The 17,552-nt window shown below is 51.2% G+C and overlaps 2 protein-coding genes across 9 annotated transcripts in view; one reads left to right on the forward strand and one right to left on the reverse strand.

The window, feature by feature from the left end:
- Positions 1-11,190, forward strand: part of MYO9A (myosin IXA) — a 172,984-nt gene extending 161,794 nt beyond the window's left edge. For 6 of the 8 annotated variants that reach the window (XM_064389166.1, XM_064389167.1, XM_064389168.1 and 3 more), the window contains 9 exons: positions 926-1,118; positions 1,616-1,744; positions 2,080-2,185; positions 2,586-2,717; positions 3,875-3,998; positions 4,797-4,850; positions 6,882-7,084; positions 7,249-7,391; positions 7,810-11,190. In XM_064389166.1, the coding sequence (XP_064245236.1) occupies positions 926-1,118; positions 1,616-1,744; positions 2,080-2,185; positions 2,586-2,717; positions 3,875-3,998; positions 4,797-4,850; positions 6,882-7,084; positions 7,249-7,391; positions 7,810-8,291 (1,566 nt within the window). In that variant the 3' untranslated portion in view covers positions 8,292-11,190. The remainder of the gene's footprint in view (positions 1-925; positions 1,119-1,615; positions 1,745-2,079; positions 2,186-2,585; positions 2,718-3,874; positions 3,999-4,796; positions 4,851-6,881; positions 7,085-7,248; positions 7,392-7,809) is intronic. The other 2 variants (XM_064389169.1, XM_064389171.1) reach the window with 1 other exon arrangement.
- Positions 11,191-12,537: 1,347 nt separating this feature from the next.
- On the reverse strand, positions 12,538-16,485 carry NR2E3 (nuclear receptor subfamily 2 group E member 3). Its single transcript, XM_064388840.1, has 8 exons — positions 16,180-16,485; positions 15,001-15,151; positions 14,293-14,396; positions 13,962-14,210; positions 13,702-13,883; positions 13,265-13,496; positions 13,084-13,189; positions 12,538-13,008 (listed from the first exon to the last, which is right to left on the reverse strand). Exons 1-8 carry the CDS (start codon positions 16,235-16,237, stop codon positions 12,876-12,878), a joined length of 1,215 nt encoding a protein of 404 aa, XP_064244910.1. The 5' UTR covers positions 16,238-16,485; the 3' UTR covers positions 12,538-12,875.
- Between the last annotated feature and the right edge of the window lie 1,067 nt (positions 16,486-17,552).

Raw genomic sequence — 17,552 nt, forward strand, 5'->3', positions numbered from 1 at the left:
TGTTGGCATCTTTTTTGTTCTGTAGTGTGGAATATCCCTTTGGCCACTTTGGGTCACCTGTCCCACCTGTGTTTCCCCCAGGTTTCTTCCTCCAAATCTGAAAAAAGTCCATGATTTAGGGTAAACACAACTTAGGAGAAGCCCAAACCCTCAGTGTGTTATCAACATCACTCTCATCCCCAATCCAAAGCTGGGAAGAATTTAACTCTGTTCTGGGTGGCACCAGGACACCCTCAGCACTGAGCTGATGCAGCCAGGGCCTTGTTTTTCTTGTTTTTACAGAAAAGCAGTACCTGGAAGCACTGGTATTTTGTAACTGTCAATTCTTCAAGTTGATTTAAACACCCAAGATTCATATTTGCCTTTTCTGCTTTGTGCATCTTTGGGAGGTGGAATCATCCCTGGAGATGGTGCCAGAGGGTCAGCAGGTGGAGAAGGACCATGCCCAGCTGCCTTGGCTCTGCCAGGCTGGGAATATAACTACAGTGGGGTTGGTTAAAGAAAGAAAATCCAAACTCTTTGCCTTCAGGAGCATGTCCAGAGAACGAGTTAGCATGGCAAGACCTGTGTCCTGTCCTGTCCTCCTTCATTAGACTCACACATGTCCTGTATCTGCTGAAGGACTCTGAATTACGGGATCCAAAGCTGCACCAGCATTGCATCACAGAAGGATTTCGATCCCTTTTTCCCTTTTCCTGTGCAGCACGACCCAGAGCTCTCCCTACGGCAGTTTGGTGTGGAGCTGTCCCGGCTGACCAGCGAGGAGCAGGCACTGCAGAAGGATTTCAATCCCTTTTTCCCTTTTCCTGTGCAGCACGACCCAGAGCTCTCCCCACGGCAGTTTGGTGTGGAGCTGTCCCGGCTGACCAGCGAGGAGCAGGCACTGCAGAAGGATTTCAATCCCTTTTTCCCTTTTCCTGTGCAGCACGACCCAGAGCTCTCACCTCGGCAGTTTGGTGTGGAGCTGTCCCGGCTGACCAGCGAGGAGCGGGCGGTGCCGCTGCTGGTGGAGAAGCTCATCAACTACATCGAAATGCACGGGCTCTACACCGAGGGCATCTACAGGAAATCAGGATCCACCAACAAGATCAAGGAGCTGCGGCAAGGCCTCGATACAGGTCAGAGGAGGGGGGGAAAGATCCTGCTTAGGGAGGAAAATCTCTGCAGCAGGAAAGTTGGATGGGAGGAAGGTGGAATGTTTTAGCATTGCTGACTCTGGGCTGTGCAAGGAATGATTTCACATTAGCAGCCACAACTCAGGTCGCCAACTCATGGGTTTTTTGGGAGCAATCCATGAAAAAAAGTCATTCTAATTGAGGGAAAGTGCTACCTTATTTACGCCCTAGCAATCAGTGAGAAAAAAAATCCTGGTCTCACCTGAAGTTATTTGCCCTGGAAAATGTATTTCTTTCTAATTTTACCATGTGGAGCTGAAATCAGGTGCTGGCTTTATTGCCATTAAAGGCACGTAAACATATTTTATTTTAGAATACTTTATGATAGAACAGTTTGGGTTGGAAGGGACCTTTAAAGGTCACCTTGTCCAGCCTTGGGCTTCATATTGATCGTTGTCTCTTGTTCTTTTCCTTCTTGCTTCATCTGGTGCCAAACCCAGACATCGATAGCGTGAATTTAGACGACTACAACATCCACGTCATTGCCAGCGTGTTCAAGCAGTGGCTCCGGGACCTGCCCAACCCCCTCATGACCTTTGAGCTCTACGAGGAGTTCCTGCGGGTGATGGGTGAGGAGCTTCCTTTACTATCCCGTTCCCTTGGGAGAGGGAAATGGTGGCCACTTTGAGCACCAAACTTTTCATTCACTCTTTGGGGCTGAACCAGCTGGTTTTGCCAAATTGTGTTTACCTGGTTGTGAAGTCTGACTTTTTGGTTATAAAGGGTATTTTATGCAAAACCTCAGGCAATTTGGTCTCAATTTGGTGGCTTTTACATCGTGGTTCAGCTAATTTCAGCCCCAAAGTTCTATCTCTTAAGTAATAAAGTTAAGTGTTAAGAAGTACCATTTTAAATAGGGGGAAGAAGTAGAAGCTGCCCCTAAATTCTGGTGGTTTCTCCACAGGCCTCCAGGAGAGGAAGGAGACAGTGCGTGGGGTGTACTCGGTCATTGACCAGCTCTCCCGCACCCACCTCAGCACCCTGGAGCGCCTCATCTTCCACCTGGTCAGGTATGCTGGGCCTGGGCTGCTTTAGGCAGAGGCAGGATGGTCAGGCATCCTTCCCCCAAGAACATCCAAGGCTTTTGCATCCACCCTGTCTCCCAGGTGGTGGCCATGGAGCTGTTTCTCCAAGGGATGTTGTGTTGATGAGTGACCTCTGCTGTGCTCTGGTCACTTGTGGTTCCTGCAGCCCTGAGGTGCCTCTCTTCACTGCAGGGACATGTTTTTGGGTGGAAAGGGCTGGTTGTTGCCTTGGGAATATCTGAGATGTCTTGAGCTTTGTCTTTCTCCCTCAAAGCAAGATTGCACCGTAGAAATATCATCTCCTGTCTTCAGCCATGACCATGTGCAAGAGGTGCAGTGGAAGTGCCTCCACCTCTGACTTCTCTCTTGATCTCTGTTTTTTCAGGATTGCCCTCCAAGAAGAGACCAACCGCATGTCAGCCAATGCCCTGGCCATTGTGTTTGCTCCCTGCATCCTCCGCTGCCCCGACACAACTGACCCTCTACAGAGCGTTCAGGACATCAGCAAAACCACCACGTAAGAGCCTGGGCTGGGTGAGCTAGCACCACCACGTCACCATTCACATCTTGGTAACCCCTAGGATGGTCAAATGGCTCAAAAATTGAGAGCTTTGGCACAAAGGGATAAACACATAGTAATTTATGCATCTGCAGGAAGATATTTCAAATCCTATCAATCCCCAAGAAGTTCTTAAATGAGGATTTTTAAGTGATGGAGGATCCCCAGGAGTGGATAAGCTTCTGTTCCTGCCTGGCAGGAAAAGGTGGAGCTTGTGGTGACATGATTTTATAGTTAATGCAGTTCATTTTTGGCAAGCAGATCTTGATTGTTACTTGGTTTTGGCTTTTTTTACTGAAGGAGGTGAGTTGTTTGGTCTGCAGCAATAGTAATATTAATATACTTAGATTTATTTATGGTGTTTGCCATAACTGAAAAGGTTTTAGAGAGAAAAAGTGAAGTACTTGCCCAGATTCACTTTGGCTCATACTAAAATAGGTGTTAAAATAGATACTGGAGTCAATTACAGTAATGAAAACCCTGCAGGGCTAGGCTTCTGAAAGGGGTGGTTTTACCTCCAGTAAATATTAAAATTGCTGAAGACCAGAACATGTTTGGAGACCCAGCTGGCAGGAACACCTGTCCTTTAACAGGATTTCATTGTAGTTTCTCCCTCACACTCCAGCTCCAGCACATTCTCTCATTTTATTACAAGGAAAGGACTGTGCTTTTCCCCAAACACCCTCCTGACAAGATTAAACAGTCACCTCAGCTGCACAAGCTGCTGCAGAGTTACTGTGTGCAAGTGAGTTGGAATCAGCCTGCCTTCTCCAGGTTTGTGTTCCACCACACCCTCTTCCCAGGGTAGATTTCTCTGGTGGGATCCTTGGCCATCTTTAATATCTGTAGGCTGTTTCTCATTCCATCCCTAACCCGTGATCACTCTTTTTAGGAGAATTCTCACCACCCTCTGGCTTCCAGATGGAACTTTCTCCTCCGTGCTCTTCCATCAGAGCAGATCTTCCAAATAATCCTTTCCTTGTAATAAATGAGAGGATGTGCTGCAACTAAGGGAGAGGCTACCAGGAAATCCTGTTGAAGGACAAGGCAGAGCAGCTCAGATCAAATGGCTTCCTCCTCCCATTTTGTCTTCTTTTGGGTTTTTTCTCCCTTAGTTGTGTGGAACTAATTGTCATCGAGCAGATGAACAAGTACAAGGCTCGGCTCAAAGACATCAACAGCCTGGAGTTCGCCGAGAACAAAGCCAAGAGCCGCCTCTCCTTGATCCGCAGATCTATGGTGAGACGCCAAAGCCCCCTCTGTCCTCTCCTGTCCTCTCCTTGCCCCTGAAGCCACCCTACCTTATCTGCTCCTGCTTATCCCAGCCTCCCGAACCTCTCGCAAACTCCCACACCATCTCCACCAGGACAGGGACCCTCAGCCCCGTGGTGGCTCCTCACCTTTGCAGGGAGTCATACCAAAGCACCAGGAGGTGGGAACAGTCCATGGAAACGTTGTCGCTCCTGCTTAGATGTTCCTGCCAGCATTTCCACCTTCATTTGAGCTTGTCTGGTCCTGAGCTGCGTCAAGCCTTTCAGTGACCAGCTGAACATCACCCCATGGGTGACCTGGACCACTGTTTTTTGTGCTGAGTCACATTATCTGAACCCAAAATGAGTTCCCCAAAGGCTCTCCCTGCTCCCGCACTGCCTTTTTGGGAGCCTCAAACCCATCTCATTGAGCTTCCATGCTTGCAGGGGCCTGCAGGCTGCAAACGCACCTGTGCTTGGCTTGTTGGGCTGTGGGAGAGGGACGGACCTGGTGCAGCACCATCAGCACAGGCTTGGGCTGAGGAGCCAAGCGGCCCCCTCTGCTTGGACCTGCCTGCTGTGATGCTCAGGGACACATTGCTTCTGCTTTTTGGGGATGAAATCCAAGCAGGGGCTGCCCAAGATTGAGTAGCTGGTGCTGCAGAGCTGCCCCACTCATCTCAGTTAACCAAAAAACACCTCAAAGTGAGCAAAGCGGGTTTTCGGAGGGGCGGCGGCATGTGCACTCTAACCTTCTGCTTTCCTTTTCATCTCCTCTCTAATCCAGAAGCCCGTACTAATTGCAGTTAGATTTATGAGCATAACCCGCAGTTCAATCCCGGTATGTATCCACGGCAGCTGCCGCGTCCCTCGTTGTGTGTCACCGTCGCTCATTCCAGCTCTGTCCCACTGGCCATTGTCCGTGACCTGTCGGTCCCGCCGCTCCTCGGAGCCGCCGTTCCTCCAGCAGGTCCCCGGGCACAGGAGTCTGGGGCTGGCACTCGGCCATCCCTGCACGCAGCTCCTCAGAAATACGCTTCCCACCCCTTTGCCCTTCCTACTTACTTTAATTTTCTATTTTATTTTCTTTTTCCATCCTGTGCTTCCCTCTTTTTTACTTTGCTTGACTCATCCCTTCCCTTCCCACCTCGATTTCTCCTCGCTCAGGATGCGGTTCAGCATCAAGTTGCTTTCACAGCGCTGCTGTTTCTGAAGATGGTGAATAAAACCCTCAGCTTGGATGCCTTGGAGACCACGAGGCATCCAAAGGTCTCCTCCACCTTTGTGGAGGAGGAGCACCACCACCCTGAACACAAGGTCAAGACACCCAGGTTTGAATGAGGAGGAGTCCAGCAAGTCCTGTATTCCCCAACTCCATCCCAGCTTGAGTTTGAGTTCTGTGAGATTGTGACAGGCAAGAAAAGTACCTGCAGGATTTTGGGAATGCTCATAGGTCTGTTTCCTTTCCTAACAGGCTCAGTCCATGATAAAAGTTCACTCGGGTTCCCTTCATTCTTCCACATCCATGAGTGTCAGGAGATGGAGAAGAGCAAAATTTGAGCTCTGCTTCCCTGAGCACAGCATTTCTCAGGGGCTTAACTCCACGAGGCAGTGGGATCTTTGGGATCTTGGGGCTTTTGGCTAATAGGATTCAGGGAGCTGTGCTTCAGCTCAGGAGCCCACGTGAAAAGTGTCATCAGAAGAACACCGGGACACAGGAGAGGCTTTGCAGACAAAGAAAGATCTCTGAGGTGTGGCTTTAAAGGATGAAAGGGCTAAAATTGAGAAAATCTGGCTTTTAAAGAGAAAAAAGGAGGATCCCTTATCCTGAAAATATGCTCTGAGTATATGAGTTGTCAGGAAGACCCAGGGATGTTACAGTTGTGGAATTTAAATAGGGAGAGCAAAATTGAGCTGCAACAAGCTCTTCAACCTCAAGGACATGCAGGATCTTCCTGGGTGATGGTTTCAGGGGAGGGCAGCAGGTGATGGACATCTCCTAGTCCTGGTCATGTCAGGATCTGGAATGTAGAAGATGAGAAGTCTGGTCATGGTAACGGTTAAGATAAAAGCTGTTTAATATCTACCATGTCCCTCATCTCCAAGAATCCTCCATTTTCCTCTGCTCTGTGAGCAGATCTGGAAAGCTGGTCCTCAGAAGATTAAAACAGTTGCATATATATCTTTCCACCTCCACCACCACCTTTTGCATCCTTTTTCATTTTCAGTTTCACTATTTAAAAAATGAGATAGTTCTTCAGAGCTGCATTAGATCAGAGTGAGTTCAGCTGTGAGATCCACATTGATTGTCTTAAAATGGACTACTGGAGGTGGTCCTGGTTTCTGGATCTCCTGCAGATGAAACATGGCATGGAGGACATAATTAGGTGGGAGTTCCTGTTTGCTGAAGGGGTCAGTGAGACCCTTGTGATGCTCAGGAAATACCAAGGGTGCATGAGGAAAGGATGTGAGACTTGATCCAAGGATAAAACGGGTTTTATCAGGAGCCCTGAAATCAAAGCCTTGCTGATGCTCCCACCCAAAGCCACCATCAAGCTTCCCATCGTGCAGGCTGTGGGCTTTGTGGGAACCCAGCCTGCTGCTAGCTGGGCTTGCTTGGACCTGGACCAAGTTGCACTTGGTCCATCAGCTCATCCTCACCACTGCCTTCCTCACCACCTCCATCCCCAGCCCCTCCAATGTGTTGAGTCCTTCTGGTACTTCTCCCAGCCTGAGGGCCCGGGGTGCATCCGGCAGCGGCACACTGAGGACCAGTGCCTGGGGCCTTCTTCTTCGCTCCTTGGGAGGGCAGTGTGGTTGGCACCTGAGTGTCACCTCGGCTGGCGGTGGTGACACCACTGTCTCTCTTCAGGGCAAAGGACGCGTGCGGCGCGGCGCCTTCCCCAGCCCCGCGTCCCCGGTCACCGGCCGCTTGCCCTCAGTGACAGACGTCCCCGAGGAGACCCTGAGCAGCGAGGAGGCCATGGAGATGGAAGTGACAGAGCAGCAGCAGGTGGCCATGCAGCAGGAGGAGAAGGTGCTGACTGAGCAGATCGAGAGCCTGCAGAAGGAAAAGTGAGTCTGGCTGAGGGTTCAAGCCATGTCCCCAGGCTCTGGATGTCATGTGGCTGGCAACTGGAGGCCTCCACCCCTCCATGATCTCTCGGTGCATGTGCATCCCCTTCCTCTCTCCACCTTGTTGGTCCTGTTGGTTCAATGGGGCTGGGTTGGCTTTGCAGGGAGGAGCTGACATTCGAGATGCTGACACTGGAGCCCCGCGCCTCCGACGATGAAACCCTCGAGTCTGAAGCCTCCATTGGCACAGCTGACAGCTCTGAAAATTTGAACTTTGACTCCGAAGGAGCCATCTCCGATCGCTCGGGTAAATCCAGCTGTTCTTGGGTGTATGACAGAGTGCTTGAGGTTGGAAGGGACCTTCAATGGTCATGAAATCCATCTCCCTGCCATGGGCAGGGACACCTTCCACCATGTTTTTCTGTTGCTTTGGGAAGGGTTATTTGGGATTTCAAGTTTATTTAAAGTCAACAGTTTAAGTGCATGCAGTGACAGAGGTTAAGGGTTCAAGCACATGGCCCTGGTGGGATGGGTGGGAGCAGCCAGGATTGGTGGGGAGGTGAGCATTCTTCCAGCACTGCCACATCAGCTGCAGTGACGCTGCCCCCACCGAGATGCTGGGGATGTTGTGCTGGCTTCAATGGCACGTGTCCCCCGGGAGCGGGGTGGCTGGATACTGGCCGGTGTCTGGGTGCTGACCATCTGTGGTCCTTCTGCCCCTGCAGAGAGAAGTGTAGCACTTACCTCCCTGCGCCCCGCCAAGGCCGAGGGGCCGAGCCGGCTGCGGCGGCACCCCAGGATGCGGCTGGACCCGGCGGAGCCAACCGACACCCCCATCTCCTCCTCCTCCTCCTCCTCCCAGTCATCCACCTCGTGCTTGCCCCACCTGCCCCGGAAGCGCTTCCAGATGTACTCCAAATCTCCTTTCTACCGAGCAGGACACGGCGAGGCCCCCGAAAGCCGGGCGAGCCCCGAGGGCCTGACGGGGCCTCTCCACCATGCCGAGGACCGGCCGCAGTTCACCACGCGCGGGACCTTCAACCCGGAGAAAGGCAAACAGAAACTGAAGAGCGTGAAATCTTCCCCCCCAAAAACCAAAGAGCCCCCGGATGGGGGGCCCGGAGGGGGACGCAAGAGGAACCCTGAGGCCGATTGCGCCGCCGCCCAACCCCTCGTCCTCCTGGGGAGCAACGAGTTCATGGTCTGAGATGCTCCACCCCGGAGCCACATCCACGCCGGGGCATCCTCCCCATTGGCAGTGCCCTGATGGCTTCCTCGTTAACGCCGGGAGATGAATTCTTAATTAAAAAGGCCGGGAGGGGACGGTTTTAATGGTGGCCTTAATGATTTGGGGGAGATGAGACCTTTGGGTGGCCGGGGGTGGGAGGCATTGAGCAGCTCCTGGCCCTTCCCCTCGGAGCATCCACCACCAAATCCTTGTGCCGAGTCGCCGTCGCCTGTTGGGAGGAGCAAACCAAGGCTCAGAATCCCACGGGAGCATCCCGAGCTGGCTCCACTGCACCGAGCCCTCCACACTTCAGCCACCTCATCCACGCCAACGCCAAGTGCATGGGAAAGTGTTAAAACCTGCCAAAAATCACCTTGTCCCTTTGGTTTTTTTATTTTTTAACGAGACCTAACCCTCTTTCTTTTTTTATTTTTTCCTTTTTGAGATCATCAGTATTAAAAAATAATAATAATTAATAATAATCGAGGACTACTTGAAGCGATATTTGTTTATATGCTGGTTCCTGGAGTTTTGTGTAAATATATATTTTTTTAATTTTTTTTTAATATTTTTCCCCAGACAGAACTTTTTTTTTTCTTTTTTTTTTTACTATTATTATTATTATTGTTATTATTATTTTTGGGCGGGAGAGGAGGGGAGCAATTGGCTGAGCCATCCTTGGTGTCACCACTGGTGTCACTGGCCATCACTCAATAAAACATGGAGTTTTACTCTCAGCAGGAAATCCCTGGAGGTGTAATTATACCATCATAACCCATCATAGGACTAATTAACTGTGCTAGTTACTGACTCAGCTTGTAATCCCTCCCCAGTCTCATCATCCTCAGTGGCACCTGGAGAAGCTCTGAGTACCAGAAAACCTCTGGAAAGGCAAAATCAGGAATCCCAGGGCAATAATTAGATTTAAAAAGGCTGGATCTGTCCTCCTAGGTGGGCTGGGGCTCATCCTTTCTTGAAATGCCACCAAAAATGGGGAAAATAGCAAAAAATTGAGTTTTCCTGAGTGTTTTGTCTTTTCCCGACATGACTGGATTTGGCTGAGCTGCTCCTCGGTCCCCTCTCCCCCTGCCCTTTCCAGGGATGGTTTATTTATTGGGGTAATTTTTTATTTGTTGTTTGAAATTTGACTTTTTTTTTCATGTTATCTTTAATTTTTTTCCAACGGGGGAAGTGACAGATGCTGCAGGGAGAGTGGGAACAGCATCGGCCTCGGCGCTGCATCCTGGGAGCGGAGCAAGACCGAGTCAATCACCCCCATCCCTGGGGGAAAATGGGATTTTGCCTGTCCCAGAGGGGAAAACAGGGCTTTGGGGACAGGCACTGGGAAGGCAGATGGTGACCACAGCAGTGGAAACTCCTGGGGAGCCATCCCAGATTCTCTGGGAGCTGGGATTGCTGGGAGCTTGGTGCCAAACCAGCCTTCTGAGCCTCTTGAGCTAAAAACCCCAGAACTGCCCCTAAAATGGCCCCAGGGGAGGAGATCCTGGGCATGAGTGAGGGGTCCAGCCTCGTCCTCAGGTTTCTCATCCCTGTGGGATGAGAGCAGGGATGTCAGATCTGACTGGGGCAAATATATATATATATACACATATATATACTCATAAATACATATATACACACACACATATATGTGTGTGTATGCATGTATGTGTATGTATGTGTGTATATATATATATATATATGTATATGTATCTAATTTCTTTTGGAATATATTTCTTTTCCTTATATATATTTAATCGCTATATAAGGAAAATATATTTAAGTGGTATTTATATATATAAAGAACATATATAATAATATGTATATTCTATATATAAAGACAATATACACACAAAATAATAAATATTCTCTGTACAATTAAAAAATACATAAAAGAATATTGACTAAATACATTTATGTATTTTCTATTTCTTATATATAGTACGTATTTATATATAAATATATAAGATATTCTATATATAAAGAATACATATTTCTTTTTATATATATGCTTATATATTTATATATAAAGAAGTATATAAAGGAAATTAATTATATATTTCCTTATGTATATATTTTACATATTTCTATATATAAGGAAGTATATATATATAAAGGAGAAATGTACTATATATAAAGAATATTTATTACTTTATATATATTTTAATGTATTTCTTTTCTATGTAGAAACATATTTAATGTTATATGATTTAAACATATATTTAATATATGTTTAACATGTATGTTTATATATGTTTCTTCACATATATTTATATATTTCTTTATATAAAGACTGTATTTCTCTGTAAAGAAATATATAAAGGAAATATATAGTATATATAAAGAAATATATTTTCTCTCTATTTCTTCATATATATAAAAATATATGGAATGTAGGGAAAATATATAAAGAAAACAGACTTCTTGACAGAGATAAATGTACGGAATATATATAGAATATATAGAAAATATGTTTCTTTATATATATAATATATTTGTGGGTTTATGTATAAAGAAAAACACGTGTAAAAGAAATATATACATATATATATATATATATATAAAATCCAGCTGTGGCAGGAGCTGAGAGGACTGGAGGACAAAGGCGTGTTCCAGGGTCCCCTTCCCGGCATCTCCCGCTCCTTCCCAGCCCTTCCCTGGCAGGATTTGGGCTCCCAGAGGCTTTTCCAGAGGGCTGAATGTACTGACTGCTGGAGGGCTGCGAGGGGAATTGTTGTTATTTTTCATGGAAAGTTTTCTAAGTAATTTATAAAGTCGCTGCTTGTAAACTAAACAGAGTCTGTATGGAAGAGGATATATTATCCAGTCTTGTACAAACCGACAAAACGGACAAATAAAAGTGTCATTCTGCAAAGGCCAGGAATCCCCAGTGGGACGTCGTTCCTGCCACCCCTGCCCAGGGCTCGGGGCTTCTTCCATTTGTTCCCTGGGGTTATGGATTTTCCTGATCCCACTCACGTGGATGGAGGAGCTGGGATGGGGAGCCAGGGCTCCAGATCACTTCCCTGCGGATTGTTTAGTGCTGGTTATTCACACTCTCATTATTTATGTGCACAGAATTGCTGGTTTACTTGTTATTCACATTCTTTTTATTTATGTATATACAGATTCTTTATACACAAATTATTTTAATTGGAAAATTTTATTTATTTAGACAATTTTCAATTTTTCTGTATTCAGATAATTTCTTGTTTTTTCTATTAGATTTCTATTAGATTATTCAGATTATTTCATATTTCTATTTCTATAGATTAGTTTTAGGTAGACTGTTCATATTCAGATTATTTATTTTCAATTTATTTCTATTCAGATTATTTCATTTTATTTCTTCCACATAATTTAATTCAGTTAATTTCCAGTGAGAGTCATTAAGTTTCTCTTATTTATATGCAGTTTGTATATTCTCAGTTTATTTCTATTATTTCAGATAATTTAGTTTTATTTTCTTTCTATTCAGATTATTTAAGGAGATTTCAAAGCAGATATTTATATTCCAATAATTTACATGCATTTTATTTCTATTAAGATTATTTAATTTCATTTTGTGTTTGTACTATTTAATTCCCTTTTATCCAGTCAGATTATTCTTATTAATCTACTAATCTACCAAGATAGTTTATTTTCAGTTAATTTCTATTCAGAGCATTTCAGTTTATTTAGTTTCATTATATTTCTATTTAAATTATTTCAGATTCTTCCCAATAGAATATTTCCATACAGATTATTTATATTTATGTTTTTTACATTCAGATAGTTTCAAGTTATTTATTTTCATCTTATTTTATTCCTATTTTTCTATTTATCTTCCTTATATTGATTATTTAATTCAGATTATTTATATTAATTTTACTTGTATTTAGTTATTTCCATTCAGATAATTTCTTTTCAAGGTACTTACATTCAGATTATTGATTTTTATTTATTCCTATTTGGGTTATTAACATTCAGCTGGTCCCCCCAGTCCCCATCCAAGGGGACCCCAGTCATTGGCACAGGGACTCTGGCTGCAAAACTCTCTTTATTCCGAGTACAAAACGGGGGACACGAGAGGGACAAGGGTCTGTCACCGCGTGTCACCCCGGGCTGGGGTCACCCTGCCCAGTGTCAGCCTGGCCTGGGATCAACCTGAGGCTGTCCCAGCCTGGTGTCACCCCCCGGTGTCACCCCTGGGCTGGTGTCACTCCCGGGCTGGCACCACCCTTGGCTCTTGTCACCCTGGCTGATGTCACACCCAGCTGGCATCATCCCTGGCTTAGTGTCCCCAAGGTGGCACCAGGTCCCCATGGTGCCAGGGTGCCTGTGCCTGGGTTCCTCCAGCACTTGGGACACCATCGGGAAGGACCCCATGAGGCGCTGCCAGTGCACCTGGGGACATCCCCCTTCCATCCCAGGGAAGCTGCTCCCCTCCCCGCTGCCGGCAGCATTCCATGGTCCTGGACACTGCCCCAGAGATGGGAGCACGGGCACCTTCACAGCCCAGGGCGGGGGTGACAGGGTGCCAGCGCAGGGTGACAGACCAGCCAGGTGACAGCGGAAGGGGGTTCAGTTCTTGAACATGTCACACAGCAGCTTCTCCATGGGGGTGTTGCCGATGGTGCGGCGGAAGAAGAGCAGCTCCACGCGCTCCGAGGAGATGAAGCGCAGCGCTGGGAGGAGCAGCAGCAGCTTCCCAAACCTGGGGGATGCAGCAGTGGCCATGGGTGGGTGACCCAGCCTGGTGTCACCCGTGAGGACGTGGGGACAGCGGTACCTGACGGGTTGCCCAGGGTAGTGGGAACGGTTGTGCTGGCCCAGCATCACCTGTGACTGGTCCTGCAGGTTCTCCACCTGCTCAGGGTCCTTCAGGCCACGGGTCTCTGCAGGGACAAGGGGGTGACAGGCTGGGGAGGGACATGGGGACGGCCACTGGTGGCTGCTGGGGGTGGCCTCACCTGGTTTGAAGAGCACCACGGCCTTCATGCAGGCAAATTCCGTGGGGTCAACAGCCAAGGCCTTGAAGCGGCCGAGGGTCTCCTGCAGCGCCCGCACGTCCAGGGTGGCCGGCAGCAGCTTCCCAGGGCCCGGCTCGGGCACAGCCAGGAGCGGGCAGCTCTCCAGGGGCATGGACCACTGGATGGCACAGAGCAGGAACAGCTCACTCCATGCTTCCTCCAGCAGGATCACCTGGGGAGAACAGGAGGAACCCCAAAACCTTGTCACACCCAAAATCTCCAGGAGCTGTAGCCACCACAGCTGGTTGGGCTGACGAGTATCTGCAGGGGAGCCCTAAGAATGTCGTGGATATGCTCCAACTGGCTGCTACTTCTTTTGGGGTTCCTGTTGCCCCACAGGCAGATCCCCAGTTCCTCATGGAGATTGCCAACCCCACCTGGTCACGGAAGGGCAGGTTGGAGAAGACGGGCAGGTTCTTGGCCCATTTCACCGCCATGAAGAGGAGACGTGCTGAGGTCTCGTAGATGTTTTCGGGGCTGGCTGCCGGGTACGGCGCCACCTGGTACTCGCCGCTTGCCCGCTCGGGCTCACTGCCCGTCACATCCACCGTCTCATCAGCTGCAGGGGTCAAAGAGGACACTGTCACCACACCGTGGGGACATTCCCCACCCACCCTCCCCGCTGGCAGCCACCCACCGTCCTCGGGCTCCAGCTTGGCGCAGGTCTCGGCCGTCATCAGGCTGGCCATGAAGCGATGGTTGGTGGGTGGCGTGGGCGCTCGGGGACCCGGGGTGACAGTGGCACCAGGACCACGAGGAGCCGGACAAGGTGATGGGGGGACCTCACAGGTGGTGGCCACGTGCTCAGGGGGCAGCTCAGCGTCCAGCTGGATGCTGTCCAGCTGGACCTGGGCCGTGCTGCGGGGCTGCCGCTCGTTCTGCACGGCTGTGCAGACAAGGTGGCATCAGCCCCGGCCACCCCGCTGTCCCCCGCTGATGTTTGTCACTGTGTGTCCCCCCCATCTTACCATCCTTGTTCATGCCAGCCTGCAGGCACTTCTTGAGCCGGCAGGCCTGGCACTGGTTGCGGTGAGCCTTGTCCACTGGGCACAGCCCTGTCCCTGCCTGGCACCTATGGAGAGAGGTGGCACATGGCTGCAGCCCCTGAGGTGGCCCCTGTCCCCGAGGAGGGTCCTCCCCCATAGGTACCATGTCTCTCCCCATGGGTTCCCTCCCTGTCCCCAAGAGGTGTCCTGTCCCCAGTGGGTGCCCTGTCCCAGTGAATGCTCTGCCTTGATGGGTGTTGTGGCCCCATCAGGGGGCTCTGGACACCTTCTCCACAGGTGCCTCTCCCCCTGCATGCCTGTCCCCTGCATGGTTTTAAGTCCCCCTAGGTCTCTGCCCCACCCATTGCCCATGCCCTGGGGTCCCTGGCCTGCTGAGTGTCCATCCCAAGGTACCCTACCCCACTGAGGGCCTGCCCCAAGCTCCCTGCTCTGCTGGCTGTCCCTACCCTGCTAGGTGCCTGTCCCCCCACTCCCTGCCCCACTGTGTCCATCCCCTGGATCCCTGACACCCTGGGTGACCGTTCCTGGAGTCCCTGCCCTGAGGGGTGTCCTTTCCTCCGTGGTGTCTGTCCATAGAACCTTGGTTCTTGCTCCCCTGGATGCCCATCTGGAGGGTCCCTGCCCCTCTGTCCCCCCACTCCCTGCCCCACGGGCACTCCCTGTCCCCACCTGTAGATGAGCTTCCTGCGGACGCTGCGCTTGAAGAAGCCGCTGCAGCCATTGCAGGCGTAGATGCCGTAGTGCTTCCCACTGCTGGTGTCCCCGCACACCTTGCACAGCAGCACCGGGCTCAGCTCCTTCCCAGGGGCTGGGCTCAGCCCTGTGGGAGTGGAACTGTCACATCTGGGTTGACTCTGGGCATCCCAATGTCCCTTGTCCCACCCACCTCCCAGCAGCCTGGAGATGGGGTGGCTCCTGCCCAGGGACACGAATGGGGACACCTCAGGGACTCCACGCGGGGTTCACCATCTCCCCACACCCCAGCACACAGAGTGATGCAGGATGGGCTCTCACAGGAATTTTGAAAATTAAAAAAGGGATGAAATGGTGTTCTCAGGGATGGGGACACCAGGCATCCCAGGAAGGGGACTAAGCATCCCAGAGAAGGGCTGCAATCAGGGATGGGAGGAATCCTGGAGAAGGGACAGCTCTGGGGACATGGGACACCCCAGACAAGAGTCACAGCAGGGAACTGTGGGGATCCTGGTGAAGGGCCAGGGACCAAGGGTATCCAGGAAGGGTTTTTATAGGGGACCCCAGGAATCCTGGAGAAGGGGCATAGCTGGGGACCTCAGGGACCCTGGAGAAGGAACATAAATGAAGACCATGGAGAGGGTCGGGCACTGCAGGAATCCTGGCCTAGGGAAGGACCATGATGGGGACTCAGCATCTTGGAGAGGGATGGCAGCTGAAGACCCCAGGCATCCTAACAGACCATGATGGGACCCTGGGCACCCAGGATAAGGACCATGAGGAGAAGCCCAGCCATTCTGGAAAAGGTTGGCAATGGAGAACCCAAACATCCCAAACAACTATGATGAGGACACCAGGTGTCTTGGAGATGAACCATAATAGGGACCCCCAGACCTGGCAGAGAAGGACCACAACGGGGACCAAAGGCATCCAGAAGAAGGCCATGATGATCCCAGGCATCTCAGAGAAAAACTGCAGTGGAGGACCCCAAGTATCTTGGTGATTGACCACTATGGGGATTCCAAGTATCCCAGAGGAGAACCACGAAGAGGCCCCCAGGCATCTTGGGGAGTGACCACAGAGGGGGGCCCGGCCATCCCAGAGAAAAACCCGTGTCCCTCCGAGTCTCACCCGCTCCAGCAGAACACCTCTTACCCGTGGGACTCTCATCCAGCCCGGCGCTCACCACCGACCCCGCGGGGGACGCAGCCATCCCGGCCTATCCCGGCCTGCCGTCCCTGCGGGTGCCCGCGGAGGCTCTGGCAGGCGGTGGGTGCTCCTGCAGCTCTGCGGCCAGAGGGGCTCTTGCCTTGCTCTCTTCAAGGCGGCTTAGCGGCGGGCGCTGTGTAAGCAGCCGCCTCTTTGTCACCCTCTTAATCTTTAGTGTCTGCGCGGGGCGGGGGGGATCAATCAGCCACGCGATGAAGAATTAAAAAGGTGCTGAGCCCCAGCCCTGTAACCCTAAACCCCGCGACACCCAAGCCACCCCCCCGCGCCGCCGCGGCCACCGTGGAGGTGTCACCCGCCAGCCCAGCCCGGCTCGGCTCGGCTCGGCTCGGCACGGCCGAGATTGCGGCCGAGGTGGGAGATGGGGCTGGGGCTGGGGACCCCCGTGTGCGCCCTCCTCCCCTGGGGACCCACCAGGTCCTGTAAGCGCATAAGCCCTTCACTAAGGCGGTTAGAGGGGAATAACGAAAAGTGGTAATTAAGGGGGGTAATTTCCCTGCCCCCAAGTAATTAATTACCGGCCCTGATGGCGAGGGGAGGGGGGATGCTCAACAGGGGCCCCGCTGTGCCTCAGCATCCCCTCCCGGGGACGGGGCCCTCCGCGGAGGCTGGGGCTGCTGACACGGCAGAGGGTGGGGGCCAGGTGGCCCCGGGGTTATGCAACCACCGCTAAACCCTCGCGGTGACAGGGCAGCACAATTTGGGATTTGTGGGCTTTAGCCGCTAAACCCCCCCCACCTTCTCAGGGGGGTGGCGGGTGGCCACTGTCACGGGCCCGCTTGTCCCCAGCCATGGGCCAGGCTGAGGACAGGGGTTCCCGGCCTGCTGTGCCCCTCCCAGGGGGGCTCAGGGGTGTTGATGCCCTGCAGGTGGCCCAGGGGACAGGCCGTGGCAGCAGGTCCCTGCTGAGGGCTGGCAGCAGTGACTCCAGCGGATCCAGGGGCTGGGGGTCACCCCTGCGGCATTCCCGACTGATGTGGCTCCATCCCCGCTGCCTGCAGCATTCCTGCATCCCCCTGCCTGCAGCGTGGCTCCATCCTCCTGCCTACCATCTACTTCCACCCCTTTTGCCTGAAGCGTTTCTCCATCTTAACAGTCTGCACCGTGACTCGCTCTACCAGCCTTGCCTGCACCATGGCTCCATGTTCCCATGTGCAGCAACATTCCATCACCCTTCCTGACCACGCAGCTCCATCATCCTTCCTGTGTGCACCATGACCCCATCCTTGTCTGCACCATGATCCCATCCCTGCCTGCACCACGGCTCCACGCCCTTCCAGCCCCCAGGTCCCACCCTGGGA

Source organism: Passer domesticus, chromosome 14, assembly GCF_036417665.1.
Source record: "Passer domesticus isolate bPasDom1 chromosome 14, bPasDom1.hap1, whole genome shotgun sequence".
NCBI lineage: Eukaryota > Metazoa > Chordata > Aves > Passeriformes > Passeridae > Passer > Passer domesticus.